This window comes from Asterias amurensis, chromosome 5, assembly GCF_032118995.1.
Source record: "Asterias amurensis chromosome 5, ASM3211899v1".
In the NCBI taxonomy this organism is placed as follows: Eukaryota; Metazoa; Echinodermata; class Asteroidea; order Forcipulatida; family Asteriidae; genus Asterias; species Asterias amurensis.
This window is the reverse complement of record NC_092652.1, coordinates 10,065,814-10,086,828: the sequence shown is the minus strand read 5'-3', so window position 1 is coordinate 10,086,828 and position 21,015 is coordinate 10,065,814. Positions and strand designations below refer to the sequence as shown.

Here is a 21,015-nt window from a genome sequence, read left to right as displayed (position 1 = left end):
TAACAATGTTCTTCCTTTCATGATGCGCCATTATTTTTAACCAAATCCACTTGCACCGTTTTTTTTTACTAACATCCTATTTCTCTTAAACTGTCAATGTTTTTTTTCTTTCTTAAAAAAAAACACCCCAAAACACTGGACCAAGTTACCAGTGTTTTGCATGCAACCTCTAATTCCTGTGAATGGTAGTAATTTCAGCAATGCACACACACACACCTTTGACCAACTGCATAGAGCTGTTTAACTACATCAATTTGCTAAGCCTAGACAAATTGCCTCGCAAAAAGAGCTTATACTTTGAATTTTGTTGAAACCTTTCCCCACCATCTGCTGTTTGTCATATAAGGCAAAGTACATCAATGTTTTGTGAGAAAAAAAAAGATTCATTTTCTTTCTTTTGTTTGCAGTAAAAACACTGTACACAGTAACCAACTTGTGGAAATTTCAATAAAATTCATTAGTCACATTTGTGTGAAAACAATGAGATAAAGTTCGTAAGTTATGGCCGTACTTTTTGGCACATTCCTATTAGAATAAACTTTTTGGGGTCGTCAAATGCTTTTTTCTCAGCATGATAATATTTCAGAAGAAACAATTTCTCTGCACGGGACGGTTGAGACCTTGTTATCAGTCAGATTTCACATTAATAGCAATCGTTTTTTTGTTTTTTCATATTTAACAGTCCCATTTAACTTTGTCTTCAAATAAATGCATGAAGCCATATTATTGTTAGTTAAGCAGCTCAGTGGATTTGGTCGATAAAGAATATGGTTGGTTGTTTTACCCTTACACCTATATGTATGAAGCACTTTATACTCAGTACTTTCTTGAATTCTGTGAAAACAAAAAAATCCACAGACAAATCATCAGCTGCTTATATGTTGAACTGCCTCTAGCCACCGGGCTAGCTTGGTGGTCTAGTCATAAGGCATCTGCTCTAGCAATGCAAAGCTCACAGGTTCTAATCCCACTCGAGTGATTTGCCCGTTGAGTTTGTTTTCACAGGACCTGGAATAGACTACAGTATACAGTGCTTTAATACACATTGCTGTATTGTACGTTGCCTTGGATCGGTTGAGTTGGTCTTTGCAAAGCGTTTGTAACTGTTTGTTATAAATATGCATATGGGTAGAAAGATGATGTTGAAAAAAGTAGAATACAATGATCCACTCAAACATGCGTCGAAATTGCACGGTTTTCCTTGTACCTCGTCGACTTCTACGGTCGGCCACTAATGGGAGTCAAATTTTTGACTCCCGTACATGGCCGACCGTTCTAGTTCTTATAGTAAATGGAAAACCATGCAATTCTGAGGCAAATTTGTGTGGATCATTGTATTCTACTTTTAAAACATCTTTCCAACCATGTGCATTTTATAACTAACGGTTACAAACGCTTTTTGATAGACCAACTCGTCCGAACCAAGGCAAACTGTTCCTTTAACCTTCTTGAAGCCAAAGTACTTGCATGGTTGTTTTTCTGTTTGTGTTTACTAACCTAAGGTAGTCCACAAGCTTCTCCTATTCGTATTCGGCGTCCACGCTCTTCTACTCTTCCTTCGTTTATTGAGGATGCCGGTTAAGTATTAGTTGCTGCTGTTGTTTTTGTTAGCCTTTCTTCGGAAAATTTTCCGTATGGCGCCATCACTCTTTCATTCGATATGAAATAAAATAGTATCTGATTTACCTTAATGAGATATCCCTTTTTTGTGAAAAATGAGTGAAAAAGTGGTGGCGCCATACGGAAAGTTATCCTTTTCTTCTTGTCTGTCTACCTTTAAACCCATACTTGAAGGCAACGGGGTGGATTTCACACAAGAGTTAGGACTAGTCCTAACTTAGGACTAGATTTTAAAAATGTATGGCTAGTCCTAAGTTAGGATGACTAACTCGTCCTAACTCGAGATAAGACTAGTCTTAACTCTTTGTGAAATCCACCCCTGGATACCTTTGGTAGTTGTCAAAGACCAGTATTCTCACTTGGTGTGTCCCAACATAAACATAAAATAACAAATCTGTGAAAACTTTTGGCTCAATTTGTCCTTGAAGTTGCTAGAAAATAATGAAAGAAAAAAACACTCTTGCCTGATGCCTGAGAAAGGCTTCAGGCCTGAGGTCTTTCTCAGATTCAAATATTTTAGTATTAAAGAGATACCTCTTTCTCAAAAACTAAGTTACTTCACAGGGAGTTGTTTCTCACAGTATTTGATACTATCAACAGCTCTCTATTGCTTGTTACCAAGTAAGTTTTTATGCTAATGTATATTTTAAGTACTTCAAACGTGTCCAGTGCCTTGACAATTCCTAATTAACTAGTATTTAATCCAACCCCTTTTTTGTTTGTCTGTCAGACTTTTTGATTTACTTCTTCTGAATGTGCTGATTTATTTTAAAATGCAAGCTCCTTAACCAGCTGCATGGTAGTTGAGCAAAAAACAAACAATATGGTTTTTCACTTAAAGAATTGTGTCAAATTTGGAGTTGGTATTTTGAATTCATACTACATTACCAAAACTGAGAGGCTTTATTTGAAATGCCTTGTGAATCACAGTTAACACTAGACAGATATATGTACGAACAACACAAAACTACCAAAACAAAAACTGGACAAATGGATGATGGCTGAATATTCTGAATATTATTAAAAGTCATAATACAACTGTTGCACACTGTGATACGGGCTTAGTGTTTTGTACACATGGTGTTTTGTATGAAGATGCCATATGCCCCTGTCACAGCATGCAATACTTGCTTTGTTGTACCATGGTAATAGACCGTATCGAATAACCCCTTTGTTGCTGTGAAAGTGGCTATATCGTTGGGCAGGCCGTATGTGCGTATGAACGCGCACATCAATGAAGCACGTAGCTCGCAGCATTTCTGGTTTGATTTCTATGGCACACGCATACGCACATGCACACGTTCACATACGCCATGTTGTACATGATGGGCAGGTTTTGAATGGAAGTGTCATATTCGATACGGTCTATAAGATTGGGGGCGACCTGTAGTCATGAGCTGAAGAACAGTGCCAGTAGCAAACACATGTTTGGTGAACAACAATGGTAATTGTTGACGGAAATATTCCCTGTTCCTTTTGACACATCCCGCAAGAATGTCAATCAAATAACGTAGTACCTGTGAAGTACAACCTCATACATTGCAGTGCAATCAACAAATGGTGGGTACGTTCAAAGTACATCACTCAGGTTCCCCTGAGCCATATACTTATTGCTTTCTAGCACCTCATGTGATTGGTTCTCGATCAATGGGAGATTTTTGGATGGTCCTTTTTCATAGTTATCGCAAGTAGTGAGCGTGCTTAGACCTAGGCGCGCAATACTGAGCATGTGCGCGCATGCTCAGTGCCGAAAAAATAAAGACCGTGATGCCTGCTGCTGCTAGCGTCTCAAAAGTCATGCATGAAATTGACGATCTATTACCGTGGTATAACATTAATGACTGTTTGAGAAGACTTTGATGAAATATTCCTACAGGATTCTTCTTGGTGTACACACACACTCACCCGTACCCGGTTAAATGTAAAGTTATTATTTGAACTGTTTGTATCAGCAGGTACTTCGGTTAAGAGCAGACCGAGACCTCAAGGTTTGGCAACAATCCCGCAAGGTAAAAATGAACTCAGTTATAATGTAAACAAAATGTATAAAAAGTATGTAGACAATTATGCCCTCAAACAAAAGTCCTTACCAACCAGTTAGTCTTAAAACTGCCCAAAGCCGCCCAGCCTGTTACTCTACAAACCACCCAAAACTGTCCCACCCCAAACCACCCTGCCTGTTTCTCCTCAAACCGCCTGAAACCTCCCTGCCTGTTACATGTACTTCTCAAACGGCCCATTACCACTCTGTCTGTTTAGCCCGGTTTATACTTCCTGCGAGTGCGAATGCGAAGCGAATGTTGACTTCTCAAAATTCGCAACGAATATTTGCAGCAGTTCAGCTCTGTGCAACTCACTTGCGAATATCGCTCCGAAAAAGAATAGTTGAGACGTCAAATTCATGTCAAATTGGCTTCGCATTCGCAGGAAGTATAAACTGGGCTTTACAACTCAAACCAGCTCACGGAGTATGTAGCAGACTTGCTCAGTCTATTGATGATGCTTAGTGACACTAAACTATTAACTTTATATGTGTTCAAAACTTTAAATGTTCTCCTCTTTTATAAATAGCGTTTTTGAGCGTACAGTTTGGTTTGGGTGTATACAGACAATGTTCCCAAACGTAATAGTGTCATAGTATTGTGTGTCCAACTTATCTCAAAATGGCTCATAGAGATACATCGATAGATTTTACTCACCAGAAGATAGAGAAAAAAAGTGTTTTATAGAAAGTTGAATGAGTTGAAAGTTATGATCTTTTTTTACAGTTCCAAGCCTTGCTCCTCCCCCACCAACCAATAGACCTAGAAGGCAAACAACAAGCGCTTCATCTTTGATTAGGCCAGGTAAGGTTATCTTAAAGTAGCTCTTTAAATTCAATCCCAAATTGGAAAAAAAAATTGTTGCTAGGATATTTACTGCTAAAAAGTGCACATCAACACTGACTTCAATATAACTCCCTCCCACCTCCAATGCCCAGCTGTCCATCCCAAGCCCTGGATAGGTATGCCACCGGACTGTAGAACATAGAGATACATGTAGAAAACAATAATTGAAAAAGGGAAAAAAAAAAAAGAAGTGAAGTTTGAATTTTAGATTGTAAGAGTGAAGCACATTTTAAAAGCGGTATTGCTAACATTCGCTGGTAAGGCCGCTTTCTTAAGAACGGTCTGAAAAAAACAAAAAACAACGGATTAGTTCAGACGAGGGAGTGCACATGGTTCTTTGCAAAAAATTCCACTAGCGTAAGTTTTTGTCGAAGGTCGGTACCTACTACAAAAATTCACAATGTTTGAGAAAATTTCGCAAGGAATGTAGAACATTTCAAATTTTTTCAGTCCTTTCAAAGCTCATGTTGTTACATTTTACAGCCAGTGAGAAAATTTCACCAGGAATGCTGTTTTTTTTCTGCTTTCGTGTGAAAAGGGCTAAAGCAGAATTGTTTACGTGCTTTTTAATTTGGTTTATTTACAGATGCCTTTGGAGATCGTTCTAATGACCCCTTTGGCCAGACTCCGTTCGGTCAGAACCAATCCCCTGGAGTTGCTCGGAGTAATCCTTTCCACGCTTCTCTTTCACACCTGGAGAATTCAGGAAACAATAATTACCAGGAAATACAGGTTGGTAAAAATTGTAATCTTAATTATTTGTATATCAATTTAAACCACACGAGAACCTGACTGGGTAACTTTTAAAAATGATTTTTTTGGGGGGTTGAACGAAGAATTGACGTTAATCCAGAAGTTGTTGGTTTGAATCCCACTCTAGTCAATTCTTTGTTCAACCCCCAAAATCATAATTATTTGTAAAAGATGCATAAAGATGTTTTTTTCAGAGGTGCTCAGGGGTCAATTTCACAATGGAAAGTCCGTACTTAGGACTTGTCTGTTTATGAGTTATTAAAAATAGAGGCTAGTCCTTGGTAAGGCTTATTAAATCCCAACTCAAGATAAGAGTAGTCTTGCAACTCTTTGTGTAACCCACGCTACAAACAAAACATTTATATAAAAAGATAATTACCAAGAACATTAAACAGATATTGAAATGTAAGAACAGCCAAATTAATGTAATCGCCAGGTATACAATGTAAAAAAACAAATCTTAAAGGCAGTGGACACTATTGGTAATTACTCAAAATAATTATTGGCATAAAACTTTTCTTGGTAACGAGTAATAGAGAGAGGTTGGTAGTATAAACATTCCGGGAAACGGCTCCCCCTGAAGTGACGTAGTTTTCAAGAAAGGAGTAATTGTCCAAGAGTTTGATTTCGAGACCTCAGGTTTAGAACTTGAGGTCTCGAAATCAACCATGTAAACGCACACAACTTCGTGTGACAAGGGTGTTTTTTTCTTTCATTATTATCTCGCAACTTCAATGACCGATTGAGCTCAAATTTGTACTGGTTTGTTATTTTATGCATATGTTGAGATACACCAACTGTGAAGGCTAGTCTTCGACAATTACCAATAGTGTCCACTACCTAGATCTAAAACCACAAGGACATGTACAATAAAGACCACGGTTATACACGTTTCAGACAGCCGCGCAAGAGTCTCAACGAACCAAATAAAGTAGGAACGACTTTAAAATCGACCCAAGTAAATTTTGGTTTCAGACAGGCCAACTTAACATGACATTACATTGGCTCGGCTCATGACAAGATTGACGCCTGAAACCAAGTCACTCCAGAGTCATTCTGAGCGACTGCAACAGTCGATCTTTCGACTTCTAGTGTGTTAAGTCGCTCCTAACTGTTGCAGTTGTCAAACTTTTAACATGTACTTAATTCAGAATTTGGTTCGGCGCGACTCTGGAGCGCCTGTCTGAAACGGGTGATAGAAATCTGGGCATGCTCCATGTGCCCCACCTAATAGAATCTGTTTCTTAAAACTTGCTGCAGTAGGGGGCAAGGGATTCGTTAAGCGTAGGGTGAAGGAAGCGCATTAATTAAGTTGAACCCACGAGCAGCAAGCTTACACTTATCTAAACTGTTTTGGGGCAGTGGGTGAACTAGGTTATGTGCAACCACTTGGTATTGTTCGTTTATTAAATTGTGAGGCCATTCCCCATTTTGACTGAGATTTTGTCTGAAATCCCTCCAATTATTAGGAAGGGTTTTCTCACGGATTGACCATTGGGACTGAGGACCTGTCATTGGCCGACTTGGACCCGTTGAAAAACCTGAGTAATTGTTAAACGAGAGGCGACGGAGGACTTCATCACCATGGCAACAACACCGAGTGCTTCATTACCACGGCAACGTGCCTTTTTGCTAAGGAAAGCATCTACAACAGCTGTATCATCACCATGGCAACAAGATCATGTGCCTAACCATCATTGCAACAACATCATGTGCCTCATCACCATGGCGACAACATCATGTGCCTCATCACCATGGCAACATCGGGTGCCTCATCGCCATGGGAACAACATCAGGTGACTCCTCCTTCATCATCTTCGTTTCGTTGTTGGAGTTGACCGTTAATGCATGCTTCATATCATTCCACATGAATCAGGGCTAGTCCAAGAAAAGATCACCCCTTGGTCCTAAACACATCGCACCATTTTCTAAATGGTTTTACGTACACAGTCATCCCAAGGAATTGGAGGCCATTCAGAATAGTAAATGTTTAAAAACAAAATGAGTAGACCTTATGCATTGACGTCATCCAGCCGCCATCTTTTAGGTCAAACGGTGACGAAACAATCGAAACGCACATAGATGGCCAATGGACAACCTCCTTTTGACCTCAATGCAGGGGGCGCCGTACTGAAATGACATCATGTGCATAAAGGTCTATTGTTTCAAAATTTTTGATGGGTGGGACAAATGAAATAACTGAACACTGAAATTCAGTTTTTATTAAAAAAAACAAAAACATTTGAGCAAACAAAAATGAAGACGAAAAAAAACCACCCAGCTGGCCAAGATCATCAATTTTCATTCCTGATAAAACTACAAACTGAGCTGTTTGTTTAAGACAGGAAAAGCTGTTTGAAACAACTGAATGGCAACTAATAACAGAAAATCTTTTGGGTATACATGTATACACGCCTTGCAGATGCCCAACATTAGAATTAAAAAAGTCACTGAAATCAACGACTGTCTAAAATTCTTTTCAGAGGGTTCAACTTACTGAATGTCCCGTGCAGAACTCTTGGACTAGCCCACCACAATACCCGTTGTTTACAACAGCATCCTTTGTTTACAACAACACCCTTTATTTACAACAACACCCTTTGTTTACAACAACACCCTTTGTTTACAACAACACCCTTTGTTTACAACAACACCCTTTGTTTACAACAACACCCTTTGTTTACAACAACACCCTTTGTTTACAACAACAGTAATGATATAGATAGTGGAGCCATTTCGGTTTGCATTTTGGATCCCGGATTAGCTAGTTTGACTTCCTCCATAGTAAAAAAAAAAAAAAAAAAAAAATCGCCAAGAGTGCTACCAATTTATTGTAGATTTTCTAATAAACTGACTTGTTAAAGGGAAGGTACACGTTTGGTAATTACTCAAAACAAATATTAACTTAAAAACTGACTTGGTAACGAGCATTGGAGAGATGTTGATCGTGTAAAACATTGTGAGCAGATTTTGAGAAAGAGGTTATTCCTCACTAAAACTTATAAAAGACTTCTAGCTAGAAGTCTTTTATTCCTATCTGAAAGCACACAAATTCGTCCAACAATGGTGTTTTTCTCTCTCATCATTTTCTCGCAACTTCGATGACCAACTGAGCTCAAATATTCACAGGCTCGGTATTTTATGCTTATGTTGGGATACACCAAGTGAGAAGACTGGTCTTTGACAATTACCAAAGGTGTACCTTCCCTTTAATTGACATTACCTATAAGATGATAGTGTTCATGAAATACGTGTGTAAATCCAATTCACATTCATTGTTAACTCATTGGTATCACATTGCAAGTTATTCTATATTTTGTACAAGAGTTTACTTACAGAACATTATACTGTCTGCGTTTCATGTTCTTTAAAGGAACACGTTGCCTTGGATCGATCGAGTTGGTCTTTGAAAAGCGTTCTATAACCGTTTGTTATAAAATCGGTATGGTTAGAAAGATGTTGTAAAAGTAGAACACAATGATCTACACAAATATGCCTCGAAATTGCGTGGTTTTTGTTTACCTCATCGACAAACACGGTCGTCCATTTATAGGAGTGAAAAGTTTGACCGTGTTAGTTCGCGGCGTAAAATGAAAACCGTGCAATTTTGAGTGATACTTGTGTGGATCATTATATTCTACTTTGAAAACATCTTTCTAACCATATGCATTTCATAACAAACTGTTACAATAGACCAATTCGTCCGATCCAAGGCATAGTGTTCCTTTAAATGCCTCTCAGATCTTTCAGAGGTCAAAAGTTCTCCATTTGTGGGAAGAATAATTTTCTTTGATAATTTGTTTCAAAGAAATGTGCCTTGTTTGCTATAATTATGCAGCAACACAACTTGATGTAAACTCTTGAATATTATCGTGCCTTATTCTATCGCCTCTTGATTGTACAAAAACGACAATAAGTTTCTTGCTGATAAAAAAAATCCTAGTAAAGAGGAGTTTAAAAGTGAGAAAATTACATCTAATTTTTGACAGCCTTTCTGGACGACAGCATTTTGTGTTAAAGTTTTTTTTACTAATAAATGTCATCACAATGTTAACATCACTTTGTTTATTAACGCATAAGTTGTATTCATGTTTTATGCATGGTTTGGGGTAAAATTGTATCCTTCGGTGAAGCACGTTTGTAAGCGATAAAGGCACTGGACACCTTTGGTTATTCCTCAAAATATATATTATAAGCATAAAAACTTACTTGGTAATGATCAACGAAGAAATGTTGATGAAACAAAGCATTGTGAGAAACAACTCCCTCTGAAGTAATGTAGTTTTTGAGAAACAGGTAATTTCTCACCTAGAAAGACCTAAGGCCTGAAGCCTTTCTCAGGCATCTGAAAGCACACAAACTTGTGCAACAAGGGTGTTTTTCTTTCATTGTTTGCAACTTCAATGACCAATTGAGCTCAAATTTTCACAGATTTGGTTGATTTATGCATCTGTTTGGTTCCACCAAGTGAGAATACTGGTCTTTGACAATAACCAAATGTGTCCAGTGTCTTTAAATAAACGGTGTGTTTCATTAAATGTTTTCTGCTAATAATTCTGTAAAAAAAAGAAATTTTACAACCATTTTCTAAGCATAACTTTCAACTCTTATTATTTCTACCTGAAACACACCTTTTGTTGCGGTCTAATTTTACGTCATAATGACAGTCAGTTTACTTGTCAGGTGACCTGTCAGGTGACCGGTATATTTATGTACATTGTATGTAATACTTTTTTTTCTTGAACATCATTAGAGATTGAAGGTAAGTTTTAGATGTCCCAACACTTACATTTGTCTTTTAGCTACTGTGTTTGTTGTGAGGTCTAAATGATGCAGTGGTAACTTCATCAAAATGTTTTATAATGGGCTAAATTCGTACTTTCATTTTCCATTCATTGTCTTTATGTTTGAGTTAGGAAGTCACGTTTTGATAATTCTTTAAACAACCTTTTTTGACTGACCAATTTGGTACCTTGTAGACCTCTTACTTTATGAAACCTTCTAACTTTGGTAGCGTAAACACTAAGTTTGTGAAAGGACCCGTGGTTATGTAGTGGGAGTTTAGTGACATTGGATGGGCTCACACACAGAAGTTGAAGTGCATACAACTCAAATCGTGTCATGTCATGTTCTACGCGATCGGCTGTTCAACGTGCGTTATGATTGACTAATAACTTGTCCACTTTGCTAAGAAAACTGCTATTGATAACCAGCGATGCAACCATGCCCAGTAGGCTAGTTCCAAATAGTCTCCCTCCGAAGTCCTGAGTTCAGGCTAACTTAGTCAAGCTATAGACCGTATTGAATATGGCGTCACGCGGCTCAAATATCTGACCTGCAAGATGGCGTTTGTGCGTGTGCGTGTGCGTGCATGTGCCTTAGAAATCAAATTGGGAATGTTGCGTGCTGCATGCTTCGCTGATGTACGCGTTTAGACGTGCACACGGTTTGCCCTACAAGATGGCGACTTTTCATAGCAAAAAGGGGTTATTCAATACGGTCTATAGTCAACATAATCATTGCACAAACTTGGCCCTGAGTGCTTTCTATATTGGGCAACATCACCCATCACAAACCTGAGTGACGCCATTTTGGAAGTCAAACTGCTCTTTGTGTTACTGTGTAGTGCACCGGGGTGGATTTCACAAAGAGTTGAGACTAGTCTTATCTCGAGTTAGGACGAGTTACTCGTCCTGAGTTACTTGTCCTAACTTGGAACTAGCCCTAAGTTTTAATGTCGCACTTTTTGTGAAATTTAACCAGATATCTTGCAATTTGATTCTGAACATGGTAGACCATTGCAAGAGGTCTATTATTCCAACTCACCTGACATCATGACCACAATTTAGTCTTGGTTGCGCTATATTTGAAGAAAGGTTTCCCCCTGTGGTATACCCCTCCCAAACCACTGCCGTGATTCATTGATACTATTGTTAAGTTTTTTTTACGGAATGCCACTGCTCCTAAGGATTGTTAACTAAATTGCCACCCCACTTTTAAGAACACCTTGCTACGCGCCAACCTTCGTGTACTTTTGATAAAAAAATGTATTTGTATTATAAATGTTAGTTCTACAGATGTTATATATAGATCTATAAATTGTTGAATAGTATGAATTTGTGCATTACCATTAGTTATTGACCTTTTGTGCCAACTTATGCAAGTTTAATTTGTGCGGACTGGGTAGAATTGAAAACTGCTATGGTGGAAAGTTTAAGATTGAGTTTGCTGATTTGAACTCTTCGATATTAATAGCCCTTCTTGAGAATTTTTAAAGATTTCTACCGGAGGTAATGTTCACCCAAATTTGTGTATATATACAGGGAATAATTTGTAATAACTTGTGAGAGTGGGGTAGTAGAAAATGTTTTGTGTACTCATAGAAATATTTTGAAAAATTGATTCATTGTCTAGCCTTAGTACTGTAACTCGTCTAATATTTCTGAAATTGAAAGAGACTGATACTTTTTTCACATTATTTTTGAAGTTTCATTAATACTTGTTGTACTCACAATTGGATTATTATAAAGATCAGTCTATGCCTAGTTAAAAAACAAATCTTCTGAAATTCTATACTTTCATAAAAGACCTGTTATACAAAGGGTACTTTCTCTATTTTTTCTTTTTCTTTTTAAATGCCTTTCCTTTCCAATAGACTAGCAGGCCTGATGCTTCGATTTTGAAAGAGCAAGGGCACCAAGGCCTTTTGTTTAGGGCACCTCTATGAGGAAGTTGTGCATTTCTATTGGAACATTTCGAGGGGCACTGAGTCAATAACCAGGGGCAATAATTGCCCATGTTGCCTTGTAAAAGTATCAGGTCTGGGGTATAATTACCCAGTAGAACCTTCATTAGATACATGAAATATCCTTTTATATACCCTCTTATAATATAAAATACCCTATCATTTGGATGCAAGTAAATACTATAGTGCAAATTAATGTATCATATCTCATAAAGTTAACGGATTTACTATTTTTGTACACAAGTCATTACTTATTTTTTATTTTATTTGGTGTTATTAATCGATATCTTGGAACTAAAGTAACTACTGCTTAATACTTATTAGTTATAAAAGTAAGTTTTCCTTAGCACTAGTAATTAATGTGAGTAGAACAAAGCAACTAGAAAAGTAACTAGTGCTAAGCTCTAGTTACTAGTTATACAAATAAATAGTCCTAAGCACTAGTTACTAGTCATCTCAAGTAAGTAGTCCTTAGCACTAGTTACTAGTTATAAAAGTAAGTAGTACTATTAAGCCAAACTATCGGTTTTGAAAAGCAACTAGTGCTAAGCTCTAGTTACTAGTTATACAACTAATTAGTCCTAAGCACTAGTTACTAGTCATCTCAAGTAAGTAGTCCTTAGCACTAGTTACTAGTTATAAAAGTAAGTAGTACTATCAAGCCAAACTATCGGTTTTGAAAAGTAACTAGTGCTAAGCTCTAGTTACTAGTTAGACTTATAAAAGTAAGTTGTCCTCAGCACTGGTTTTTAGCGAACAAATTATTAGCAGAACTAAGCCCAAATTTCAGTTATAAAAGTTAATGGTACTAAGCACTATTGCTAGTTATTCAAGTGACTTTTGAAAGATAAGATATAACTTTAAAACATTGATGATTTCTTCGCTGTAAATTTTTTTCATTTTTTGTTGTTGAAATTATTTTGTAATATTGTGAAACCCGAAATACCATTCTGTATCTTGATGCAATTGTTGCATCCACCAAGTGACTTCTTTTGACGAAAGATAAAATGTAACTTAACAAAACTGATAATCACTTTGCCTGAAATGTTATGTCATTTTTTAGAGTTTGTGTTATACCCGCTACTCTTTTTAATTATTTTTAATTTAATTGGTTTGTTTTATGAGACCTTGCAAAACATAACAATGCCGGACGGTTGGCCACACTCAAAATGATCTCTCTTCCATTTGAAATCATAAATCAAGGATTTGGTAACATTCCCACTTTTATTGATAGCCATAATAATTCCCAAACTAAAAATTATTTACCCTTTTTTTCCCAGAACAAGTATAAAGTAAACTCTTCTTTTTTTAAGGTATGGTAGACACCCACTGTTTGATCTTGATGTATACAGAAAAATTTACATAAACTGTATAGCATCGAGTCCGCCATACCTCTAAAAGACTTATTGGTGCTTTTGCAGGACCACTTTTCTAGTATGCTGCCCTCTGTTGTTTATTTTAAGTCAGCATGAAAACTTTTACATTAGCATTTCTCTGATTCAGAGGATCAGAGTCTCTATTTTGGTATACCGCCCTCTTGTGTTGTCAACTAATTCATTTTAACAATAGTTTTTAAAGTGTTTTCCTGACTTTTGTGCCGTTTTGATTTGTTCAAAGATTAATTCTAACAAAGTATGCAGACGATTGGAAAAGTGAAAACCATAAATAAATGTTGCAATCAAATAAAAACAATCCACAGATTACTAATTTTAAACTCAGTATTTCAAACAACTTTTTGGGGAAAAATATGACACAAATAATCAGTTTCATGGTCCACATTTCCGTTTAATTTTCTTCGTGGGAATATTTCTCTTTTGCAAGTTACGTTTACATCCTTTCTTTCATTTTATTTTTTTTCAAGGAACTTGGCCATTATTATTGCCTGGTTTGCAAAAAAAAAAAAAAAAGTGGAAAAAAAAAAAATCTTTTAGAGGTGAAGATTTGTAGGAATCCACCATCTGGGGGTCAAAAAGAGAAATCCTTCAGACTTAATTGAAGGTACCTTGGGGGCCACATCTCAAGAAAAGTACACATCTTGGCTTTGACAGACTGGTAGCAGCTGGTAGGGTAAGAAAAACAGCCCCCAGCTGAGCCAACCTAATGTAAGGTGGCTCCTATTTCAGTATTCTCTGCAACATGTGGCAGCAGGTCAGGCCAGGTCTAGTGGTAGAGAACCTAGAGGGAGGGAAGGCCATGTCGCTGACTTTGGGTTTGGGGTTGGTTGCTTGGGAGAGAAGGTCTGGATAACAGCATGCCTGGATCTCTAAGGATATCGCCCCTGTTGTCTGGTGGGCCCAGACATACTGGTTTATTGGAGTCTGAAATGACGGTGTGATAGAGTGAATTTGACACTATGTGTGGCTGTCTGTGGTTGGCTGGTTAATAAGGACTGGCAAGCCCCAAATTGTCTATTCAGGCTTGATATTCTTTCCTACTTTAATCGGTTTACCATTTTTTTTAGCCCTCAGAAAAATCAGCAAAATTGTTGTTAAAAAGCGAGAAAAGTCTATGGCAGCATATTCCTAGTGTATGATAACATGTCAGCCCTTTGTACTCAATTTAATTTTCCTACTTTTTTTTCAAAGGCCAAATATCATGCCTGTCTAGTGAAACTCTAAGAAAATATTTTAACATTTTTTTTTTCTTTTTTTAAATAACGAGGACCAGAGCTTGACTTAAAATTATTATAAAGCAAAATTGATTTGATGGTAATAAACACTTCCCAAATGACCTCAGACCCATCTGACAGATTAAATCTGGTTTTACATGTAATTTTTAAAAGTAAAAGAATATTGTTCACATACATTATAAACCATATTCATGAAGGGCCTCTTTGTTCAAGCAATTTAAGAATCATAAATCTGTCAAAGAAATTTCAATCAGCTTAACAGTTAATTCCTTTGATTACAGGAAGAAGGGGTGGGGGGGGATCCAGAATTGAGTTGTCATTCACATCTGCATTATTTGCAGCAGTTGTATTTACTCAATGATGAATGGAATAATCAGTCATAAAATGCCGATGGTGACAAACAAGGTCACGGTTGTGGAATACAACCTTAATATTTAGTTCTGATTTTCGCTAATGAGCACTTGGAAGGGAGTCGAACAGAGCACTTTATTCCATACACTCCTGCGCCAGTGTCTTTAGTTGCAGCAGTTTGAACTCGATGATGAATGGAATAATCCATCAAATATGAGCATGGAGACAAACAAGGTCACGGTTGTGAAAACAACCTCAACATTTTGTTCTGATTTTTGGCTAATACGTCACTCGCTAATACTGGAGAATTACAACCTGTCTCCATGGTAGCAAGAACTGTATGTTTCCCGTCATCACTTAACCACACTGGACACCTTTTGTTAAATTGTCATAGACCAGTATTCTCATTTGGTGTATCCCAACGTATACATAAAATAACCAATCTGTGAACATTTTGACTCATTTGGTCATTGAAGTTGCAAGAGAGAATAATAAAAGAAAAAACAAGCTTGTTGTGTGTGCTTTCAGATGCCTAATAAAAGGCTTCAGGCCGTAAGTCTTTTATTATTTGAGTGAGAAATTACCACTTCCTCAAAAACGAATTTACTTCAGATGGAGCAGTTTCTCACAATGTTTTGTACATCAAGTCTATTGCTCATTACCAAGTATGTTTCTATGCTAACAACTAATTTGAGTATAAATTACCAATTGTGTCCGTTGCCTTTTAAGCCATTATACACTTTTGGTAAACAGTATTGTCCAAGTCCCATGCTTCGTGTATCACAACTTATATGTAAAACTATAAACCTGTGAAAATTTAGGCTCAGTCGGTCATCGGAGTCGGGAGAAAATAACGGGAAAACCCACTCTTGTTTCCGCGCGTTTCGCCGTGTCATGACATGTGTTTAAAATAAATCCATAATTCTCGCTAACGAGAATTTATATTGTTTTACCGTTTTCTCAAAAAGTAAAGCATTTCATGGACTAATATTTCAAGAGAAGTCTTTCACCATTACCTTCTGTAAACCCTGTAAATTATTTGTAAATCTGTGAACTTTTTTTTTTTTCCTGTACCGAAAGGGTCACTATCACCAGAGAAGTAGAAACTGTATCCATGAATGCAAGGTCTTGGCCTAGTTTCATAGAGCCGCTTAAGCACAAAAATTAGCTAAGCACAACAAAATGTTGCTTACCAGAATAAGGATACCTGTTAATACATTTCCACATGCACAATCTGTGACAAGTAATAATAATAATAATACCACAGCACTTGTAAGGCAGCTTTATCTGTGAAAACTTTCAAAAGACTCCAGGATCCTGCTGTTTTTGCTAATCAGAAGAGATATTAGGCATAAAATTCTTCTTAAAGGCAGTGGCACTATTGGTAACTGTCAAAGACCAGTCTTCGCACTTGGTCTATCTCAACATATGCATAAAATAAAAAACCTGAGAAAATTTGAGCTCAATCGGTCATCGAAGTTGCGAGATAATAATAAAAGAAAAAACACCCTTGTCACACAAAGTCGTGTGCTTTCAGATGCTTGATTTCGAGACATCAAATTCTAAATCTGAGGTCTCGAAATAAACTTCGTGAAAAATTACTTCTTTCTCGAAAACTACGTCACTTCAGAGGGAGCTGTTTCTCACAATGTTTTATGCCATCAACCTCTCCCTATTACTCGTAATCAAGAAAAGTTTTACGCTAATAATTATTCTGAGTAATTACCAATAGTGTCCACTGCCTTAAGCAGCTCTATTAAACCTGAGAAACATACTGTCAGTAACGTTTCTCAGATTGTGAATTCCTTTATGAGGGATTATTCTTCGGTGTGGACATCCCTCCTGATTTCCGGCGATATCCCAAAACAATGGGAGCATCCTTAGATATGAAAATATCACGCGTTTGGTTTTGAAAATGGGCCCTGTTTGTTTTCCTCGCCGTCATCATGTTGTGGTCTCTTCTGCCCCTCCCCCCTCCTCGATATTGTCTTCCCATCCACCCCATGCCCAAATTCCTGCAGGATTCTCTCTGTAAGTGTTAACCATTAAATCTTAAAACAACTTTTTGTTTCCATGGCGTCCTTGGCATGTCTAGACAGAAGTTGACAGAAGTGGAAAATGTTGTCCCTCGCTGACCTTTAATACCAGGGTACCAGTTTGACCTTGCTCCCGAACCCAACCAAAGGCCCTGTGGAATTTTGTTTTCTTCGGATGTGAGGCCGAGATAAATTGTTGGCAAACGTGACTTTAAACATGTCTTCTTACAATTGTTGAAAATATTTTGCCTTAGGTTTTGAAGAAAATTGTTGGTTTAAGTCTATTTTTTATTGGGAGGGTGAGAAGGATTGAGTTGGTGAGGGTTTGAGTGGGATAAACAAGATGTAGTACATATAGAGTTAGGAAGGAGGAATTTTCTGTAATTTAATTTTTTTCTCTTTTTTTCTTTGACATGTAAATTTGTTGTTTTCGTACCCGCTGCTTAAACATAGGATTCCAACTGCCTCTAGCCACTAGGCTAGCTCGGTGGTCTAGTGGTAGGACATCTGCTCTGGCAATGCAAAGGTTGTGGGTTTGAATCCCACCGAGTGATTTGCCTGTGAATTTTTCTGACAGAAATAACTAAGTAACCAGTGCTAAAAAACACATCTGTGGAAGGGTAACAAAATGAATTATATAAATTTGTATAGTTGTTTATTTAGTCACTCGCAGGAATTTCGATTTTGAAAATTTCTTTGGGGTGGGGAGATTTGATGAAGACGGAGAGGAAGGGGGTGGTTTTTGTGCTGCCCAAATATTGTTTGTTGTTGGTGGTGGATCACGGTTTAATGGAGGATCTCATGTGAAAAAGGTAACATGGCAGTAAGCCATTTGCGTGTTAGATTTAAATATATTGTCTGGTACAATGACATACTTTAGCACAAGTTGCCACTATACAATTGTTGCACGCTGTGACGGGGTCCATGGCGTTTTGTACACCCGAGGGGGTAAATGGAACCCGAGGCGAAGCCGAGGGTGCCATTTCCCCCCGAGGGTGTACAAAACCCATGGACCCCAATCACAGGGTGCAACAATTGTTTTTGTTATACCTGGGTAACATTAGTATTCCTCTTTTCGAAGTTCTGTTGTAATCTTAAACATTTACGACGGAGTATTCATTGTTTAATTAGCAGACGAACAAGAAATAATTCCTGACAGTTCCCTCGAACCCGCGCGTGTTTCATACAGCGCTGGAAATCGACCAACGGTGAGAACAATCAAGGTGATGTACACCGGTGTACATCACTTTTCATGTTACCCGGCGCGCTGTGCATTACGCGTAGCGCGCATCTTTAGCCATGATACATGCGTATTTGTTGCACGGCACGTGATTGGTTCTCGACCAATCAAACTTCACAATTTGTACAGAGGTATAACAATTAAATTTGAATTCCCCAGACCTTGCTCTATGCTCAGACTATCGAGACAGTTGCCATGTCACATGATTCGGGGCAAGCTTTTACGTAGTTACGAATTAGAGACGGCAACACAATTTTAAATGGATGTGTATAGCACAACGGTATCAGGGTTCGCTCATCTGGAGGCTGCTATGCAAAGGCTTGCCCAGAACCATTTTGCATAGCAACTGTCATTATAGTCTGAGGAATTCAATGTAATTTAAACGTCGTCGTGAGTAAGCAAGTCATTGTACCAGACATTTAAATCTAACTCGCAAATGGATTGCTCATGTTCAGTAGAGGCAGGTGGCTTGTGGTTTATTAAGATTCCCATTTAAAAAACCCGTCTCGGCCAATTTATGCCAAGTTGAGATGAACCGAGTAATGATTAAGTTCCCCTCTCATATTCCGCAATTATTTGGTTTTGAGGGTGCGGTAACATTGCAGACAGTTCCCATTAAATGTATCATCAGACCTTCTCATGTTACACTCTCGTCGAGGAAGGCAACATTTATGTCGAGACTAGTCTTGAAGTCAAGACGGTAATTGTTACAGCGCGGTGTAGCTACGGGGACGATACACACACCCTCGATCCCAGTATGTGTGTGTGAGTCACTGTTGCACGTGTAACATCGCACTGTGACTGTTGCATGAAAGGCAGTCAAATAGGCAGCGCCTAACGACTTGTCATCAAGTCTATGTCGAGACTGGTGTAATGACTCTGTTGCGGTTCATGCATGAGACAATGAAGTGTGGGAACATTTTGAATGTACTTTATGGACCAAGGACGTTAACCCCTAATGGTGATCTCACAAGAGCTGTACTTTTTATACCTGTTCTAGGTTCTGGGAACCAGACCAAATTTCTTCATACGTTTGTTATTGTTGGTGTCTCATTAAACTGTTTGTCCATTTGTGGGGCGTTGTCAAAGCAACAAGTTCCGCTTACTGTGATTTCGGGGGTGCTAAAACAATAGGTTTGACAGTTTGGACATTCTAAAAGAAAAAAACCCCGCTCAACTCTTCTTAGGTGGTACGGTCTCGAAGAAAAGGTCTTCGGAAAGTGGTTAAGAGCACTGCACTCAAGCTCTGGGTACGTTTCTGATCAGTAGAGAGTGTGGGTTTGAATCCTGGTCATGACACTTGTATCATTCAGCAAGCTACTTTGCCATAATTGCTTTGTCCTTTCGATGGGACATTGAGCCATTGGTCCCTTGTACTACGATTGGCTGGTTTAAGGATTGTATGACCATGTTTTAAAAACTGACAAACTTTTCCATATATGCATGTCATGTGATATGGTTTTGTTGTAAATACATAATGTAACCCTGGGTTCGCCATCAAAGGTAGCGGTAACCGAAAATAAATAACAACTCCCTTTTTGAAATAAAACCAAGTAAAAAAACACCCCAAAAACCATCATTCTAGAAAAAAGGGGGCGTGTTTGTGTCCTTCGTATGGTCTCACTATTGAGTTACGAGTATAGTTCCTCCCTAGCATGGTGGTTTTTTTTCCTCGATAACTCTTTGGTGGCAACCCTTTAAAATAAAAAATAAAAATTCTGCCCTGAAACAAAAATAATCAGAGCAGAAAATTGGTTGACGGAAGAGGGGAACCACACTCGTTAGACAGACGCGAATTCCGGATCCCACAGTCCTCAAAAGGAAAATACTGACTGATTGTTTTCCTCAGTTTGTTGGTTTAGTTGTTAAAAGTGTAATTTGAAGTGCTTTAGCTTTGACACTGTAGGTGGAGGTCATTTCCAGTCAGCCATTTGCAAATTAGATTCGAATAATGTCTGGTACAATGGCTTGCCTAGTCACCAGTTCCCGCTTAATTTTGAATTCAGGGCCCAATTTCATGGCTCTGCTTACCGTAAGCAAGGAATCGGCGCTTACGGAAGCAGGGAATTCAAACGTAATGTGTCTTGTACACGAGGTCTGAGGTAGGATTCGAACCAGGGTCCACAAAGTTGAAAGGCTGGGAAAGAAACCACTGAGGTAACCTGATCCCCAGGTTTATTTTTGTTGGCAACCATTGTAACTTATTTATAACAATGTAAGAGATAACTTGCCAGCTTAGAAACATTTGGAGATAACTTGCCATCTTAGAAACATTTTGAGATAACTTGCCATCTTAGAAATATTTGGAGATAACTTGCAATCTTAGAAACATTCGGAGATAACTTGCCATCTTAGAAACATTTGGAGATAACTTGCCATCTTAGAATTATTTGGAGATAACTTGCCATCTTAGAAACATTTGGAGATAACTTGCCATCTTAAAAACATTTGGAGATAACTTGCCATCTTAGAAACATTTGGAGATAACTTGCCATCTTAGAAACATTTGGAGATAACTTGCCATCTTAGAAACTTATCAAATGTTTGAGATAAATGTCATCTGAGTTCCTATAAACTTTAACTTGAGGGGGCTGGAGGGGGGAGGCCTCAAATCTTTTCATCACTACATTCTAACCATAGATCATGGATTTTGGTGCGAGGTGAAGACGTTAAATCAGCCGTAAATCCCACTTTACAAGGTTCTCATAAAAATGAAGGACATGAAAACACCAGACTTCCAAGATCAGCTGTCA

General features: G+C 38.0%; 1 protein-coding gene across 7 annotated transcripts in view; it reads left to right on the top strand.

The window, feature by feature from the left end:
* Positions 1–13,036, top strand: part of LOC139937197 (uncharacterized) — a 43,927-nt gene extending 30,891 nt beyond the window's left edge. For 3 of the 7 annotated variants that reach the window (XM_071932264.1, XM_071932261.1, XM_071932262.1), the window contains 5 exons: positions 1,503–1,577; positions 3,573–3,629; positions 4,389–4,466; positions 5,095–5,240; positions 6,731–13,036. In XM_071932264.1, the coding sequence (XP_071788365.1) occupies positions 1,503–1,577; positions 3,573–3,629; positions 4,389–4,466; positions 5,095–5,240; positions 6,731–6,817 (443 nt within the window). In that variant the 3' untranslated portion in view covers positions 6,818–13,036. The remainder of the gene's footprint in view (positions 1–1,502; positions 1,578–3,572; positions 3,630–4,388; positions 4,467–5,094; positions 5,241–6,730) is intronic. The other 4 variants (XM_071932267.1, XM_071932265.1, XM_071932263.1 and 1 more) reach the window with 3 other exon arrangements.
* The last annotated feature ends 7,979 nt before the right edge of the window (positions 13,037–21,015 follow it).